Source organism: Sphaeramia orbicularis, chromosome 1 (genome assembly GCF_902148855.1).
Source record: "Sphaeramia orbicularis chromosome 1, fSphaOr1.1, whole genome shotgun sequence".
NCBI classification, from domain to species: Eukaryota; Metazoa; Chordata; class Actinopteri; order Kurtiformes; family Apogonidae; genus Sphaeramia; species Sphaeramia orbicularis.
The window spans coordinates 42,457,782-42,474,297 of NC_043957.1; the positions used below are offsets into that span (position 1 = coordinate 42,457,782).

A 16,516-nucleotide genomic window follows, 5' to 3' on the forward strand; every position below is an offset into this window, starting at 1 on the left:
CTGTTCTGTCTTTGTACCACAGAGGCTGTGGGCTTTGTAAGCATACCAATAAGACAACTAACCATAAAAACAGTCACCATGGGAAGGTTTGTTATAACCCTGTATGCATAGTTTTACAATGTGCACACTTTCTAATAAATGGTAACAACAGATAACAAACCCACCAGGGACGTCTGCACAAATATCACCTCACTGAAAGTCCAAGTAGACCACATACACTTCTCTGATTCAATGTTGATTCAGCCCTCATGAAAGTCGTCTGGAGGGACATTACAGATAAAATCACAGTACTATGTGGACATAGTGGATTCTCATCATTCTGTGCATGTAATATTTCCTAATTTGGATTGTTTGGAAGTCTAGTAACTGCTACTACGTAGTTTTGGGACAAAATAGAGCAGTTTTTGTTCTTTTGTTCATTGATACCATGTGTGTAAGGCAGCAGTAGGTTGGAATGCAGAGGTCTTTCTTGCCTCTGACTTTTGACCTCGGGTTCGTTGGCTGACCTCCACACCCTGACCTGTTTTAATCCACACTCCCCTTGACCAGATCAGAAATAGAAAGGGAGACAAGAATAAGGTGGATTTTATATTGTATAACTCTACAATATAAAAAGATACCAACAGGTTACTAGCTTTTTATTACCACAGGAATGTAATGTTTTTTCTTTCAGGTAGAAAAATGACAGCAACAATTTTCATGAAACTCGGCAAAGGATATGACATGGACCACTGATCAAGTCATTACATTTTTGAGTAGATCCAGCAATTATATGTCTTTTTTCATACTTATGACCTTGCAAGATGTTATGATGTTTGATTTGTTATGGGCCTTTGCAGAGATGTAAATTCAAGGTTTTAATAGCAAATTATAAAAAAAAAAAAAAAAGTTTTTCTCCCATATCTGAACATATTTTTTCTGTTACCCCACAATATCCATCTTCTTGATAAGTCCTGAAGCATGCTTTCTTATCTTATATTAAGATGGACCGTTCTTATTTTGAATAAATTTACAACTTTGTTGCTATTAATAAACTGATAAATGTACTGTATTGAACATGAATGTAGCTGGTGATCCCCTTATACTCTATAATTGATCTATTTTGGTTACCTCGTGGTTGTAGTGTTTTAACCCATAAAGACCCAGCGCTACTTTTATGTCAGTTCCCAAATGAAATTTTCTCTCTATCTAACCTTTCTTAGGTGATATATCACCATTTATTTATAATATTATCCTCAGTATTTTATCAGTATAAATCAGGTATTTTCCTGTGTGTAATTCATTGATGATATAGATGTTCATAAAAACTCAGATTAAAGTTGAGGGTTATTATGTCAAAAAGAGAGAAAACTGCAGAAAAAGTGACTTTTTCAGTAAAATGTATCATTAACTGAACATAAACCAAGCATTTCCATCCACTGTCATTGATCCAACTCTATGGGTTTTACTGGTGAATCAATGTTGTAGAAGATGACAGTGTTTCCATGTTCACTACGGAGCCCCTGAATGTCCAGATGGATCATATCTGAAAGACCATGAAAAGATGAAAAACTGCATTTTACATCAATTATTTACATTGACTTATAGGATTAGTGGACCACCAGGTATTAAACATTTTATGTCAGTAGATGCTTTTGGTCAGTGATGGATGTTTGGGTCTTTATGAATTAATATTTTTAATGTACATATAGACACACATATTTTTTTTGTTTGCTTGATCTGATTTCATTGTCTTTTTCCTCTTTTTGTTTTTATTTTTCTGTTCTTCAGTTTGTCCCTTTTTTGTTATTATTTGTGATGTATGCTGGGACTCAAAACAAGAAAATAAATACATTTCCTAATGTAAGTAACAGGACCAGACACAATGTAAAGTATTGCTTTTTATCAAAACCGTTACTGTTATTATCCAATAAAAGTCCCCTGAGTCTTTCTACTCTCCAGAATCTGCTGTATCCAACTGCAATTTGAAGTCTCCTTTATTTGCTCTGAGTCACCTTTTATTTGGGAGCTATGCTCATTTCCTGCTGTATACTACCTCATTTCTTCCACACGACAAAAAAGACAGGACTTTTTCATATCACAAACACTGTTGTCAATTATGATTTACCTGAACAAACAAAAGTGACTAGTAAGGAAACTGACTTGTAAGCAGGTCAAAATGTAAGTTAATAGTATGTTTTATTACTTAATCTGACTCAAAGTAAATTGTAAAAGAAGGATCCAATAAAACAAATGATAAACCACAAAATATGTGACTTTAATACTTCTCAAATATCAAGGAGGTTCTTATATTTTATGATGAACCACCACAAACGTAACACAGTCTGAGGAATACAATGCCTGTCTTCATACACATTTTTTTTTTTTTTTTTTTGCAAACCAGTTGGCTGATTAATGCTGGATAAAGTGTTGTCTTGGTCCCAATCTGTCTCCCTTGGATTTTTTTTCTCAGTGGCAGAGCTATCTGTAGATGCAAACATTATCACAACATCCATGAATCCACGTGTGCATGAAAATGTGTGAACGTGTATGTGTGCATGCCACTGTGATTGAGCATAATATGTGGGCAAAAATATGTTTAATCATTTCATGGGTCACATTTCAGACACATAATGGGTAAGATTCCCTCTGTGGACAAATAGCTTTACAATTTATTGCTGAATAATGGCCTAAAAAAACACAAGGGAGAAATCCCAGCCAAAGACTCCTACTCATTCCACTGTCACTAAATCACTTCCACAAACAAAACACAACAGCAGTAAGAGGTAGATTTATAGTCAGTGCTGTTTCAGGTGCAGGACTCAAGTAACTTTGTTAGGATTTTTTTTTTTTCTGAAGTCACACCAGTTTTCTTGCTAAATTTATCTTTGTTTGTATAACACTGTGGATGGTGTGAGATTTAACCTGAGTAACACGAACATGTTTTGGCCTTTTTTTTAAAAAATCAGTCCAATACAGAGGTTATATTATATATGTCACTCTGGTTATTTTTGTTATAATTCATCTTTATTTCCCCTTAATTTTTAAGGATGTAGTTACTTTGTTTATATATATATATATATATATATATATATATATATATATATATATACATATATATATATATATATATATATATATATATATATATATATATATATATATCATATTTTACTGAAAGAATGTATAAGTTTGTGAATATGCTGAAAGTCTAAAGCAGTGGTTCCCAACCTTTTTTGGCTCGTGACCCCATTTTAACATCACACATCTCTGGCGAACCCAGATATTCAAAACAGAGAGTTTTTTTTTTTTTTTTGCTAAAATTAAATTTTTTTTGATCATGTAATAGTTTGCTATACTATGTTGCAAATAAATATTAATTTTAGACAACATTTAGGCTATATAATGTATATTATTATGGACAGAGGCAGAAAAGCCAGGTGTAGATTACTGCACAAAGTGAGAATTTTATTTTCCTTGGTCAGGATATGTACAGTCAGTCCAGCAAAACAATACCAATAAAAAACAATAACTCAAACTATGAATTATGAAAGAGCTGCAGCCTCTTAAACCAACCACAATGAACATTTGAAAGATAAAGAGTATCACAGTGCTTCAGTTTCAGCTTCAGAGTTTGTCATGTCTTTTATGGATTATGATTTTCTCTCTCAACTCCCCATATATTTTTTATCAGTAAGTTTTTAATTGATTTTTTATCAATTTCTAGAATTTTCAGGTGACCCCATTTGAATTCCAGGTGAAAAATTGTCTCATAAGCTAGTTGAAAACAAATGAATAACTGTTTTATGCCTACTTAGATAGTGTTATGCAGTACACAGTGTTAAAAAAAATATACCAATATGTTGTTTTTTTTTCATCTACAACCAAAGAATGGTCTTGAATAATGCACAGTATGGGAGGTCTGACTGACTTTTTGCCTGGTACTAACAAGACATTTAGTTCAGCAGTGTGTGCCCTTTCTGTTGTGTAAACACTACACCACGGGTTCCCGTCAATGACCCATGAAGTCGTTTACACACATTGTAAATCTCACCTTCACAAAAATGCAGTGTTTCTCTTCATAATAGCAATTACAGTTGAATAAAGGTGAGCGAGAGATCTCACAGTCTTACAGGAATGTGAATGAATGGGTACCAGTAAGTACCAGTGTTTTCATAGCACCATGGTCACATATTTTCCTAATGTTTTTCTGCAATCCCCTTGGCATGCCATAGTGCAGGTTGTCCCAGTGTGGGGTAGTCCAGGCCATGTCAGGTGTTCACTGGGGAGCTGTAGGCTGCACAGCACACAAGCATCAGCTGCCTCATTTACTGCCACTAATTTACTGGAAATGGTTGTGTTGGGGCACAGGGGGTATGGTATGTGTTTGCTTTACACAAGTGTGCTGCTGTCTGAGTGTGGAGATGTAGTATGTGAGCCTACATGATTAAAATACTTTCCGGTCATTCATTATTGCCATTACAAAATTTACTTACTTACTTACTTACTAGGTTTCCCTTAAATTATTTTTAATAGAGCAAAAGAATTATGAAAATCAGTGGAGCTGTAAGATGGGGTGCTTGGTTGGTTATGGAGCTTTGCAGAGGTACACCATTCTAAGTTTTAAAAAGCAAAACCATAAAAATCTATTTTTTCCTAACAATCTGAACATATTTTTTTCTGTTACCCTGCTGTCATTGTTGTAATCTTTAGTAATAAGGTTACATATGAGAAGCAAAATTGACTTTCAACATTTGTTCGGATACAAGTTTTACTGTTCAAAGATGAATATTTCAATATAACGTTTTCAAAAATAACTTTTTAGTCCAACAAAAGAACTTGCTCAAATGTGTATAATTATGCAAACAAATAATAGTGTCCGGCGCCTGGAGCACAGGCCACATTACATCACTGCCAATCAGTAACAAGCAATGTTTTTCTTACATTGTGTGTGGTTGCGTACATATCCTTCTCTTTATGAGTAAGACAGCCAGATATGTTAAGCAAGTCACTGGCATGTAGAAGTTGCACAACAAAACCCGAGCAGTCTACAATGCCCCTCTCAACCCCACCACCACCTCATCCCAAGCCCCCCTCCTGCAATGCAGCTGCAGTGTGTGTGTGTTGTGTGTGTGTGACCACCCATGGTCTGTACTGTTTTAGGATTAGGGGGCTCAGGCTAACCCAAACCTTTTTCTCCACCACTTAACACAAATGGCTAAATTGGTGCAGATGGCTTATGGTCAGGTAAGCCGGCGGCTCCAGCACTAGATGTATAAGGTAAGTGAGTGTGTGATGGAGGGCTGAAAGATGTTGTATGTGTGAGTGTATGCGCAAGCTGACCAGGGCCTTTGGAGATGTTATCTGAACCTCATTTCTGTTTTTTGACTGGCATGAATGTGCACTTTCTGCCCTGCACTTATAACGGAATTTATTCTACATGCTCTGTCGACCACTGAGTGCACGTGTGCTGGGAAACGTGGGAAACAATTTCATTTTACCCTTCTTCGTGAGGAAAACACTAGGCCCTCTCCCCCTCATACTCTCTCTCCTACATCTCTAGTCCACATTTTAATAGTTTCCATATGCCATAGTTGGAGTGTGTCAACAGGAAGTGATGTGATGACTTGGTGTAATGATGCATTGGAACATTTCCTGCAGAAGAGGTATATTAGTGTCCAGATGTTAGATTTAACAGCTATTTGAAAAGGGGGGAAAATCTCCACACCAAAGTATGTGACAATTACAAACATAACTGTTTTAATAACATGTACCATTAGGCATCAATGTGATACAAATGGAAATGAAAGACTTTTGAAATGTGAGAGTGTACAGATGGCAAACTATTCCGTTAAAAATAAAGTGTTTTGGTTACTTTATCAAAGTATTGTAACTTGATTTGTTTTTCATTCTTTTTCTGACAAATGTTGAAAGTGGGAAATAAAAGTAGAAAGTCCTAAAAACATACATTTTAACAGTTTACAGAAAGTTTACAGTAGGCTAATACTGAAGGGCTTTTCTAATTTTTCCTGCTCTGAAAGGTGTTGTTATTCATCAATATTGCTGTTGATTTCTACATATATGCTTTGTTTATAGTAGTAACTTTAGCTATAATATGAATGGATGCATTAAGTCACTATACGTAACTAGACTAACTTACTTCTGACTTGGTTGAAACAGAACACTTTCAGTCTTTAGTGGTGTGTTAATTAATTTATCATGTCCGCAGCTCACAAACGCACACTATCATCACACGGTGACTTCTCTTTCTTGGTTTATGATGTTAGCTGAAAAAGGACGAACAAGGTCTAAATGCACACACAGACGCACAAGCACACATGTTGGCCTTTGTTTATAAGAACAAGCCAAGGCAACAGGCTTCTGGTTTCATGCAGTGTCTGGTGGGGTTTAGTACCGGGCCCCTGGAGCATGAACTATGAACCGCTGACTGGTCCTTGGAATTCGTCACCAGGCAAGACAGTAACTCTTTACCTGACTGACAATGAGACTCTTCCTCCATCATTAAAGTTTCCCTATGTATGTCATTACTCAAATATGACATGAAAAGTATGCTTTCTTAGAGGGTTTTAGATTTGTACTTTCTGAAGTAATACGCATGAAACAAATGATAATAAAAAAAAAAAGTTTCCTCCCAACAAAGCCTCAAGGTTCTAACTATGCATCCAAAAAAATCTGGACAAATCAAATCTGCTATGTACAAGTGAGAGCAATGGGAAAACAATGGCCAAAGTTCATGAGAATCTCCTCTTACATCAGATATTTCGTTATTGTCTACATAAAGGAAGATTAAATTCATACAGACCTGGAGTGCATAAAGTCAAAGAGAAATAATTTTATTGGTTGATGAAAACAAACAAATTAAATTTGTCATGATCTTCAAGACAAACAATCTATTCCTTCTCAAAAGCAACAAAATGTAACCTTTAACATCCCCTGGTTTAGATGGTCACAACTGGTCGTACAATGAATGTGGTACAATACTCTTACAGTGGCCCAGCTCCTTCATCAGCATTACTAATACAAACATATAGTATCTAAATATTGTATCTAAAGTATCCAAGCAAAGAAAATTCAAAAACAGCTTTGCTTTTTGATTTGGTTTCAAGAAAAACTGTGGTAAATATACCCAAAGTCTTGCAAATATTCCAAACTTTTTACAAAGTGATCATGTGACTAATTTTTCCTCCTGGTTTGTTTAGTTCTGCACAAGAAGAATTAATCCAGAAGACAGAAACTTATTTACTGATGATTTCAGTGTCTGGGCTAGATTTTTTATTGTTATTTTGCCAAGAAGCACCACAAGTGGGTTTGAAAAGACTCAAAAGAAGATAAGAGGCTGCTTGTAACAAATGGAACGGTTTTGTCACTAAAACATTGATTAAAAGATAAAATGTGTCACCTGCTCCCACTGACTTGGTTGAATGTGTGGTTTATGAAGCAGAGTTAATAGGGATAAGCCATATGATCCCAACTGCACTAACAATGCTAGCCAGTGGATTAGCCGCTGACATTTTTGGGAAAAGGAAAGAGTGGGTTACCAACACAGAGGGATTATTCTGGCCTCTGGAGGAGACTGTGGTGGCCCCAGAGCAGTCGAGTGGCAGCCGTCTGTCTCACAGACTTACCAGAAGGACCAGCGGGCGAGACCTTACTGGATGACAGCTTACTCAAAAATATGCTCTGTACTATCAAATTTAGAGAGCAGTGCATTCAGCTAACTAGGTCAACAGCAGTGAATTGTGGGTAACTTTAAAGATATGTACTCTTGAGTAATGTTCATGCACATGTGCAATTTAAACATACTATGAAATATTAAGCTTAAAAAATGCACACATCTATTCCAGGTCTGTTACTAACACATTAAAACGGAGTGCTAGTATGATTAATTGAGCAGAGCTCTCAGGTTGGCTGAGATAATTAATCATCAAGTCAAACGTAAAATTGAGGACACATTAAAAGCAAAACTGTGAACACATGCTCAAGCTAAGCATCCCAATTAAAACTGAAACCACAAGCCTGAATATAAATTTCCCTAAAATTACACCTGGGTTGAAAATGCATTCCTGTGTACATGTTTAAGCATCTATGGATCTGTCTGTGTGTGAGTGTGCATCTAGTTTGTTCATTCTGTGATTTATGGCCATTCATTATCAGCGGGCTACAGTTGTGTTTTGAGATGCCTGCATTTTCCAGTCATCCTCAAGATTTACTGTCAACAAGTACCATCATCCCGCAACTATGCATGTACTTTTTACTGTCTCCTTTACGTCAGTCGCTTCATTGACTCAGCACGTGTCTCAGTAACAACTAGCATTTATAAGCAACAAATACAGCAGAACGATGTGATTGAAAAAACAAGTATATGAGTAAAATTATAAAAACTGGAAAATCACAACGGTGATGCTGATCTTTGGAACAATTACATAAAAAATAGGACAAATACAATTTCACAAAACAATCAGTGCATTTGAAATTGATTGGGCGTCATTGTGTAGTTTGATTTTGCTCACCTGGACTTATTGTCTGACAACACAAATAATAACATAACGTCCTGCACATTTTTAATCCCCCTCGGCCAAATATAGTGTAAGATTCTGTTGAAAGCTACTGCCCTATAATTTAGATTAGATTGTCTTTGTGCAAAACTTATTACATACATATTTATATTTGAAAGTACTCAGATATAATAACTACATAAAGCACAAGGCCATTTAACCTTGAAAAAATAGGTCACCTATTTTCAACAGGTTTCTGCTTCATGCCAAGATGCATCCACAGTATAAATTTGGTACAGATATCTCAATGAATTCCTCAGATAATGTGATTATGTCATTGAATGGACAGACAGACGACAAAACAATTAAAATACCTTCAGCCAGTAGTTGGCCGAGGGGTAAAAAAATACATATATACTATACTATACTATACTATACTATACTATACTATACTATACTATACTATACTAATGTTATTGTCTTTTATATTCTTGAAGTATGTAACTTCTAAAGCTTTGAATTCATAGGAAAAACAAAATTTCCTTCTGGAGGTTGAGGCAGAGTTCATTTTCAACATCCTGTTTCAGACAGTCTTTTTTCTTTCCATTCTTTTTTCAACCACAACCTCCTTGTTACAGCTGTGCTCAACACAGGAGTGACCTCGGGGACTATGACACCACACAAACCGGCCAGTGTGGTCATGACCAGAGCCACTACTGGCACTCATCATCAGACTGAATGGCAGTTGGTTTCCTCACTGGCTGACTCATTAGGGCCTACTATAGTCTGAAAGGCAAATATGTGGGCGGAATGTAGGCAAACATAATTACGCCTGCTACACATAGTGTTGATTATTGACCAAAGACAGGCCCAAGTGAGAGTGGGAGCAAATGACGAGATACATAAAAGGCAGTGAAAGTAGCAAAGTATTGAGTCTTTTATCTGAGAGGGACATTGACAAGGTGTGGTTGGGATAAAGGATGTTTGGGGACTGTGAGGCTGCCAAAGCGGAAGAGGGAGGAAGGACAGAGCAGAGATCTGCTAGCAACCTTAGCACGCAAACCACAGCAATTCTATTGTCCCCAAACAGATAAAGAACTATCTCCATATATAACCGGCTGACATGGACAACATTTTTGTTATTCCTAAATTAAAATGTCTCTTCATCAGTTACTTCAAATTTAACAATATAAGCTTGATTCCAGACACTGCAGCTCTAGAAATGGAAAATCTGTTGCTTACATTCATAATCAAACAGCGGCAAAACCAGTGAAAGACAAGACAGATTTTGTGTTTGAAGTACTGTCGCATAGAGACAGAATACAGATCCAAACATGGGGTCAAAGGTTGTTTAGTTATGGAATGTTTACCAAAGACGGAGAGGATGAGGGCTGCTATGGTGCAGGGCCTTCCCTTTCACCATATGGATGAAATGTAAAACACCACTGTGCTAAATTTAACAGACAGCCACGGTCTGTGCCTTGTCCAGTGTCAGAAGTCTTTAGGGGATTGTCAGTAGTATAGCTGGTGGGAACGCTCAGCGCTGAAGGTGACTGATATGTTGTTTCCGACTGTAACATTCAGAGGAAGGTGGTCAGGGGTCAGCAGCCTCCACCCGCCTCTGTGGCTTGACACATCCTCTGCAGCCACAGACTTCTAAAAATAGAGGCACATAACAAATGGCTCTCACACCACACATAACTTAAGTTTGTTACAACAGGTTATACTTATAATTGCAAATTAGTCAACACTGCACGAGGAATGAAAACAATTGCGTAAAAGATCTTAAAATACATACAGTGGCGTACCTTGTTATTTACTTATTCATTTTTTAATTATTCTGACTTACACTAATCCACTTGAAAATGGATACCAAAGACAGAATTGGGGTCAAATAAAGAGTTAAATCAACAGGTATCAGTCTATAAACCAAATAAAACCCACCTGTTCCAACACAACAATGCAAACCAAACAACACAGTGAGACACCTGCTACACGAAGTAAAGAGTAGAAACCTGCCAAAAAAACACTCTGGGCAAAGAATAGCAGTTCCACCACAAGGAAAAAAAAAACACCTGCTGTGGCACAACATCCTCTACATGTTAGCCCCACATTCGATGTAAGAATAACAGCCACCTGCTGAAGGTTAACAATAGCCCAAGCTAAGCTATGGAGCGCCAAGAATCTACTCACTTGAACTCAATGCCTTTAAAACAACAAGTGGTATTGGATGTACAATACAAACGTCCATCCATGAGTCATGCAGACAGCCACATACAGTCACCCATGAACATCTATCATGATTTCATAAAGGACACAACAGTGTGAGTATGTGCTTTCTATAATCACACCAAGGTGTTAAAATGAGTGCCAGGAGGTGTGGGGAAATACCAAGAAAACCTATAGCTTATTTTATAATTGACCACAACGGGGGAAAAAATGTAAATGTCGAATGAAAAATGCACAGTATCTACAAACATAACCCAAAGCAGCCACTAACCTAAACTAATTCTTAAGATTTAAAGAATAATATTATGCAGATCTATGGAGGTGAGTTCCCATATGCGATTATGTACATTTCTATGAGTTACTCATCTACACTTATGCATTTGACCTACAATCCTCTAGGGCTTCTCTATACAATATAAGGTTGTTTTTTTATGCTTGTATTCTTTTTACGTGACTGTTGTGGGTATGAATAGCAATCTGTATTAGGTTAAAAGTTAACTGTTGGTTAACAGTTAACGGTTGGTTAAGTTAACAATTGGTCTTAGCATTAGTACATTAGAGTTAGTGAGATGCATGGACCTGTTTTTTTTTTCTTTTCTGTTTTTTGTATTTTTTGCTTGACGTGTTGATTTTAGCTGCAAAATCGTTTCCCTCAAAGTAAAAATGCTAGAGATGTTGTTCATTACACCGTACAAATGTGGAAAACCTTGCTGTTGTGTTCAAGCATGTTCATCAATTGTGAGAATGCTATGTAGCATAAACTGTATTCTCAATTCTGGTTGCCTTTTTCTTCTACATCCCTCCTCTTTTTATTTTACATCATTTAAAGGATTTGTCTTGTTATTGTCTTGCTAAAAAGATTAAGTGGGCGTCAGAACACTTAAAGTCTGAAAGGACCCAACAGTCCCTTGCAACTATTAACCACTGAGAATCCACTTCATGAAGTCACCGTCTCTTTGGCTTCAATCAATCACCCCACAGGGCCACCACTGTAAATAGACCCCTTCAGGTGCAGTAAAAGCACTGTTCAGTATTTTATTCTGTGGCTCTAAAGTTAACCATCACACAGTTCGAAAGACATTATTGCCAACCTTTGAAACAGCACAACAGTTGTGACATGCAGCAAGACCACGCAATGTCAACAAGCAACTGCAACAGATAATTCAGGAATGTTGGGCTCCTTTTTCATCAAGGCACTCTGATGTTTCTACAGGTTGCTGGGGTTTTGTTCTGGCTAGATAAGAGCACAGCAACTGAAACTTCCTGTTTGACATTTAGGGTTATCCTATTGTACATCACAAGTTGAGGTCTGTCAAAAGAGCAAACCTACATTTTTTACATTTCATTTAAACAACTTGTAAAGGCCTACTTGAGTGTTCTGTCCTCTGCCTAATAGCCTTTTCTTCACTTTGCCCTTTTTCTGAAGGTAATAGTAAAGCAAGACTGACAAAGTCATTAAGTGAGCAAGCAATGGGTTTGAAGAAGTGCGTCTCACTTGAAGCATGTCCCCCCCTTACTCCCCCAGCCTTGGCTTTTCACCTTCCAGACCCCCCTACTGACCCCTTTGTTGGGGCGAAGGGATCTAGAGCTTTGGAACCAGCTAATTATAGAGTTTTAACGTCTGCTTGGCTGAGCTCTAAGTGCTGGGGGACATTCCTACAATTGGGAGATTAACAAGTGTGTATGCTTTCTGTGTCTGCTCTTTTTATTTAAGAAACAAAAAAGAAAAAAGGAAAAAGCATCTTACTTAGGACGTATAAAAATTCAAATGTATAATTAAAACACAATGAAAACATTTTGAGAGAAACCACTACAAACAGTAACAGCTTTGTGAAAGCGGTGTTTAAAGTCTTAAGGGTCCAGTGTGTAAGATTTAAGGGGTTTTAGGAGAACCCAATTGCAGGAAATGAAATGTAGTATTCATAATTATGTTTTGTTACCTTAGAATGAGATGTTTATATGTACAGAGAGACTGGATCTTCTCCACAGAGTCCACCATTTTGCACTGCCATGTTCCACAGTAGCTCCTTTTTTTCTGTTTCACAGTAAGTGGCATCCAGTGTTAGGGTGCATTACTATTACTTTTATCGGAGTGTGGAGCATAGTTAGATCACATTATTTTTATTTATCCCTAGATATTACCAAGGTCTCAAAATAAAATCAGGGGTTCTGATTGAATATAATTTTCACTGTAGATGCTGACAAACATACAGATAATTTCATTTTACATTAAATACAAAAAAGGAAAATAAACAGAGGGAAGCGCCAGTGAAAAATAAAGACTGATGAGCAATGGTAGTGGTAGATGGTATGGCCTTTTTAAATAAATCTTCCCTGAACCAGGCTTATTGCATACATTGTTGCCCATAAAGTTGGAATAAAGTATTTCTCAGGAAATTATTGTCCCAATGTGACTGATTCTTGATAGGTAAAGTGTAACTGGGACTCAATCATTGTACCTGGTCAAAGGTGATTACTGAAACATGTCTGAAAACAAAATTATTCCAACTTTATGGGCAACAATGTGTAACAACAGCAACTCACTGATTATTATATGAATTTTAACCTGGAGATCCTCACTTACCCCATTTTTAGGTTTTGCTCCAAGAGCTGGCGAGGGGTCAAAGGTGGCGGCAGCAGGAATGTCATATGGCTGTGGAGAGTTTTGGAGTGTTGTTGACACAGATCCAGATCCTACATCAGTGTCCTGTGCAGAAAAAGAGAAACATGGCATGCTAAGAGTATTCCTATAATATGCCAGTCTTCAGTGAAATATTAAAGACCTAATTTAATAAATGCACAGTAGTTTACTTGGGTTACAGGTCAGATTATGATGCTTAATGTCTAGAGATGTTAATATGCTACCTAGTGGCTGCAAGGGGACATACAAGTGTGGCAACAGTGGTGAAAATAACAGAATGAACTCAATAAAATGTGTGCCATAAACATTTAAAGATCTCGGTGTAAATTCAGCAGGTGTGTACCAGGAGTTGACGTCGGTGGAGGGTGGGGGTGCTGCCCATTGAGGAAGAGGCACTGAGGGCATTCTCAATTTCTTGGTCCAACTGGTCCAGCTTCATGAGTAGCAACACCATTGAGTCGAGACGGCCATGCTCCCGCTTAGTAAAGAAAAATACAGTTACTCTATTAAGCTAATAATATCCAGCAAACAACTATCATGAAAATTACTGTCTTGCGGCTTGTGCAGATATCAGCACAACCAAAAGCATCCCTGTGGCCTAGTACTAATGCTGTGCCAGAAAACTTAGTACAGCAGTGTTGATGGCTTCTCTCCAAACTGCCAGTGCTAATCCTATATATAAAAGGCAGGTAGACTCAGTGTGTCTCAGGCATCACACCAAATCCGGAAAGAGCTGACAGCTGCAGTTTGGTATTCTTACGTATTTTTGGTCAAGGAAGAGACTAGCAAAAACAGCAAGTTGATAGGACCAATACTTTTGTAGATATTAGTCATTTTGGAATACAATGGCGTCCTAACATTGCTATGCCCAGAATCATAGAATCATCATTGAGGTAGGTTACCTAGCAACAGATAAACAATAGCGCCACATTGCCATGGTGTCAGATTTCATGTGCAGAAGCAGACGTGCCAGCTGAGAGGTTTTTCAACTGAAAATGCCAGTGGAATTTACCAAAAAAGTAAAGGAATGAACTGTATCACAGGATCTAGAACCCGTGGTTTCTCATGGGTCAACTTGCTAGTATTATTTTATTAAACTTGAGGCAAATTCATGTAAAGCTTCTCAGCTTCATATTTAACTTAACTTTAGAAAGTTGTAAGAGTTATCTAACCACCACTAATAAAGACAAATTAGTGGTAGAGAATCAATCTGTGCATCATTTCCAGTCCAACCTCACATCACTGAGAAACAACAAAGGGCCTGCATTGTTATTTGAATACACTTTTCATGAGTATTTAACTGGAAAAAGAAATCTAACTTTTCTGACTGGTCTCCATCATTTTATCTATGACAACAAGACTTGGTATTTTTCCAACTTAGTCTTCTAACCTGTGCGTTTAAATGGCAACGTGCATAACAAGTCTCACACTGACCTCAAGTGGCAGTTAACAAGTAGGACAAGCGTTCTCACTCTTCCCACCACCCTGTCCCTGTCTGCTCCCACAATCATGCTTTGATTGCTGTAATTCAAGCTCTTGATAGAAGTCATAAACATATAAAATCCCTCCCTGCAGTCCTTAGCACAGTTTATGCCTTCATTTCCCTCTGCTTGTCTTTTATCCTGGCCCTGGGTGTGGCTTTCTGTCTTTGATTCTCTCTCAAGAAGAATCCCAAGAAATTACATTACATGGCTGCCTCATTAGTCCCAAACAACTTTGTTACATTCTCTGCTCACAGTCCCTGTTAAATACTTTATGAGTGTGAGTTCATAGGACACTCAGTTACTAGGACTGTATGTTTGCTCCAAAATGTAGACCCTACTAACATGTGAATGTCAACAAGGTTCTTATGTTCCATCTTCCCTTTAAGGTGTGTAACATCACAAAGCACTTGCATCATGTACAGTTAACACATTCAGAAACATATCCTGAGAAGTGGCCACTGCTTTGGTGTATATAGAGTTAAGTTTAAAATGGGTGTGTACTGATGACAACATTCATATGAGCTCAGTTGTCACTAATGTTGATGCGTATTACATAGGCCTGCGGATCATAGACAATATCTCCTCCACGATGCACAAGCTGTGGCTCCAGCCCTATGTCTGGCTCCCAAATGCATCCCTAATAATGTCTTATGACATAGGCTTACGTTTATTTTCCAGTTAAAGCCTAATTAGCCTGTCAAAAGCAGTTCCTGTTGAGTTTGCTGAGGGAGCAACCAGACATCGACTGCCATGTCTGTCATGAAAATGTCTCTCACATTGGTGCATTCATTGGCATTCCTAGCTAGTGGCAGTACACATCGCTACGTTCTGTCTCTTTGGCAAAGTATCACAATGAAACATTGTACGTGCTAAAACAATGACATCTTTACGAGGCCTCACTGAATGAACAAAAGCATCTGGCTCAACATGGCAATAACAACCACAAAACAGCAAAGTAAAAACAAGTGCAAAGTCAGAATGCTCAAAAAGGCAATGTTTTTAGGGGGCATTCTGGTGGTTTGAGTTTTCTCATAAGGCTCCTTTCCTTGCTTTCCCATCTTTTGAGGTTTCTGTTACATTCCTTTCAACATCCTGTTTTTTTTTTTGTTTTTTTTTTTTAGATGGGAGACAGTTCTCACAGTGTTTGAACTCCGAGACCCCTCCTTCCTCTTTCCTTGCCTTTTTCAACCCCCTCTAACACTTTGTTGCCTGCATCCCATTTTTCACTTCTGCCTGCTGACCTGAGTCTTTTTCTCTGCTGAGCTAAATACGGTGTACAAACAAATCTAAATTTGGATAACGTGTGCACTATTAATCAGTATGATAAAGTGATAAAGGACAGGAAGGCAAGAATTTCATCAATGATGAGAGGAGAAATGTTGAGAAATGAGCTCAGGAACATTGAGATAATGATGTTGCCAGGTCGTCTGGTGTAAGATAAACGACAGTTGAGCCGGTTTGTGGCCCTGAGGTCAGGATAAGGCCTTGTTGCTAAAACAAATAAAGATAGTAACAAAGCCCAATATCAGGTTAATCTCAAGCCATTATGCAAACCAGATGGGTTCATTTTACAAATCGAATGATCCAACTACAGGATTCACTGGGGCTTTATTAGTTATAACTGAATTATCCTGTGCCCTGTAGAATATCCTGAGGTAAATCTAGGC

General features: G+C 37.6%; 1 protein-coding gene across 1 annotated transcript in view; it reads right to left on the bottom strand.

The window, feature by feature from the left end:
• Positions 1-16,516, bottom strand: part of dlc1 (DLC1 Rho GTPase activating protein) — an 81,610-nt gene that overhangs the window by 61,890 nt on the left and 3,204 nt on the right. Inside the window, exons 2-3 of the mRNA XM_030138623.1 lie at positions 13,709-13,843; positions 13,309-13,431 (exon numbers count right to left, since the gene is read on the bottom strand). Coding sequence (XP_029994483.1) covers positions 13,309-13,431; positions 13,709-13,843 — 258 coding nt within the window. The remainder of the gene's footprint in view (positions 1-13,308; positions 13,432-13,708; positions 13,844-16,516) is intronic.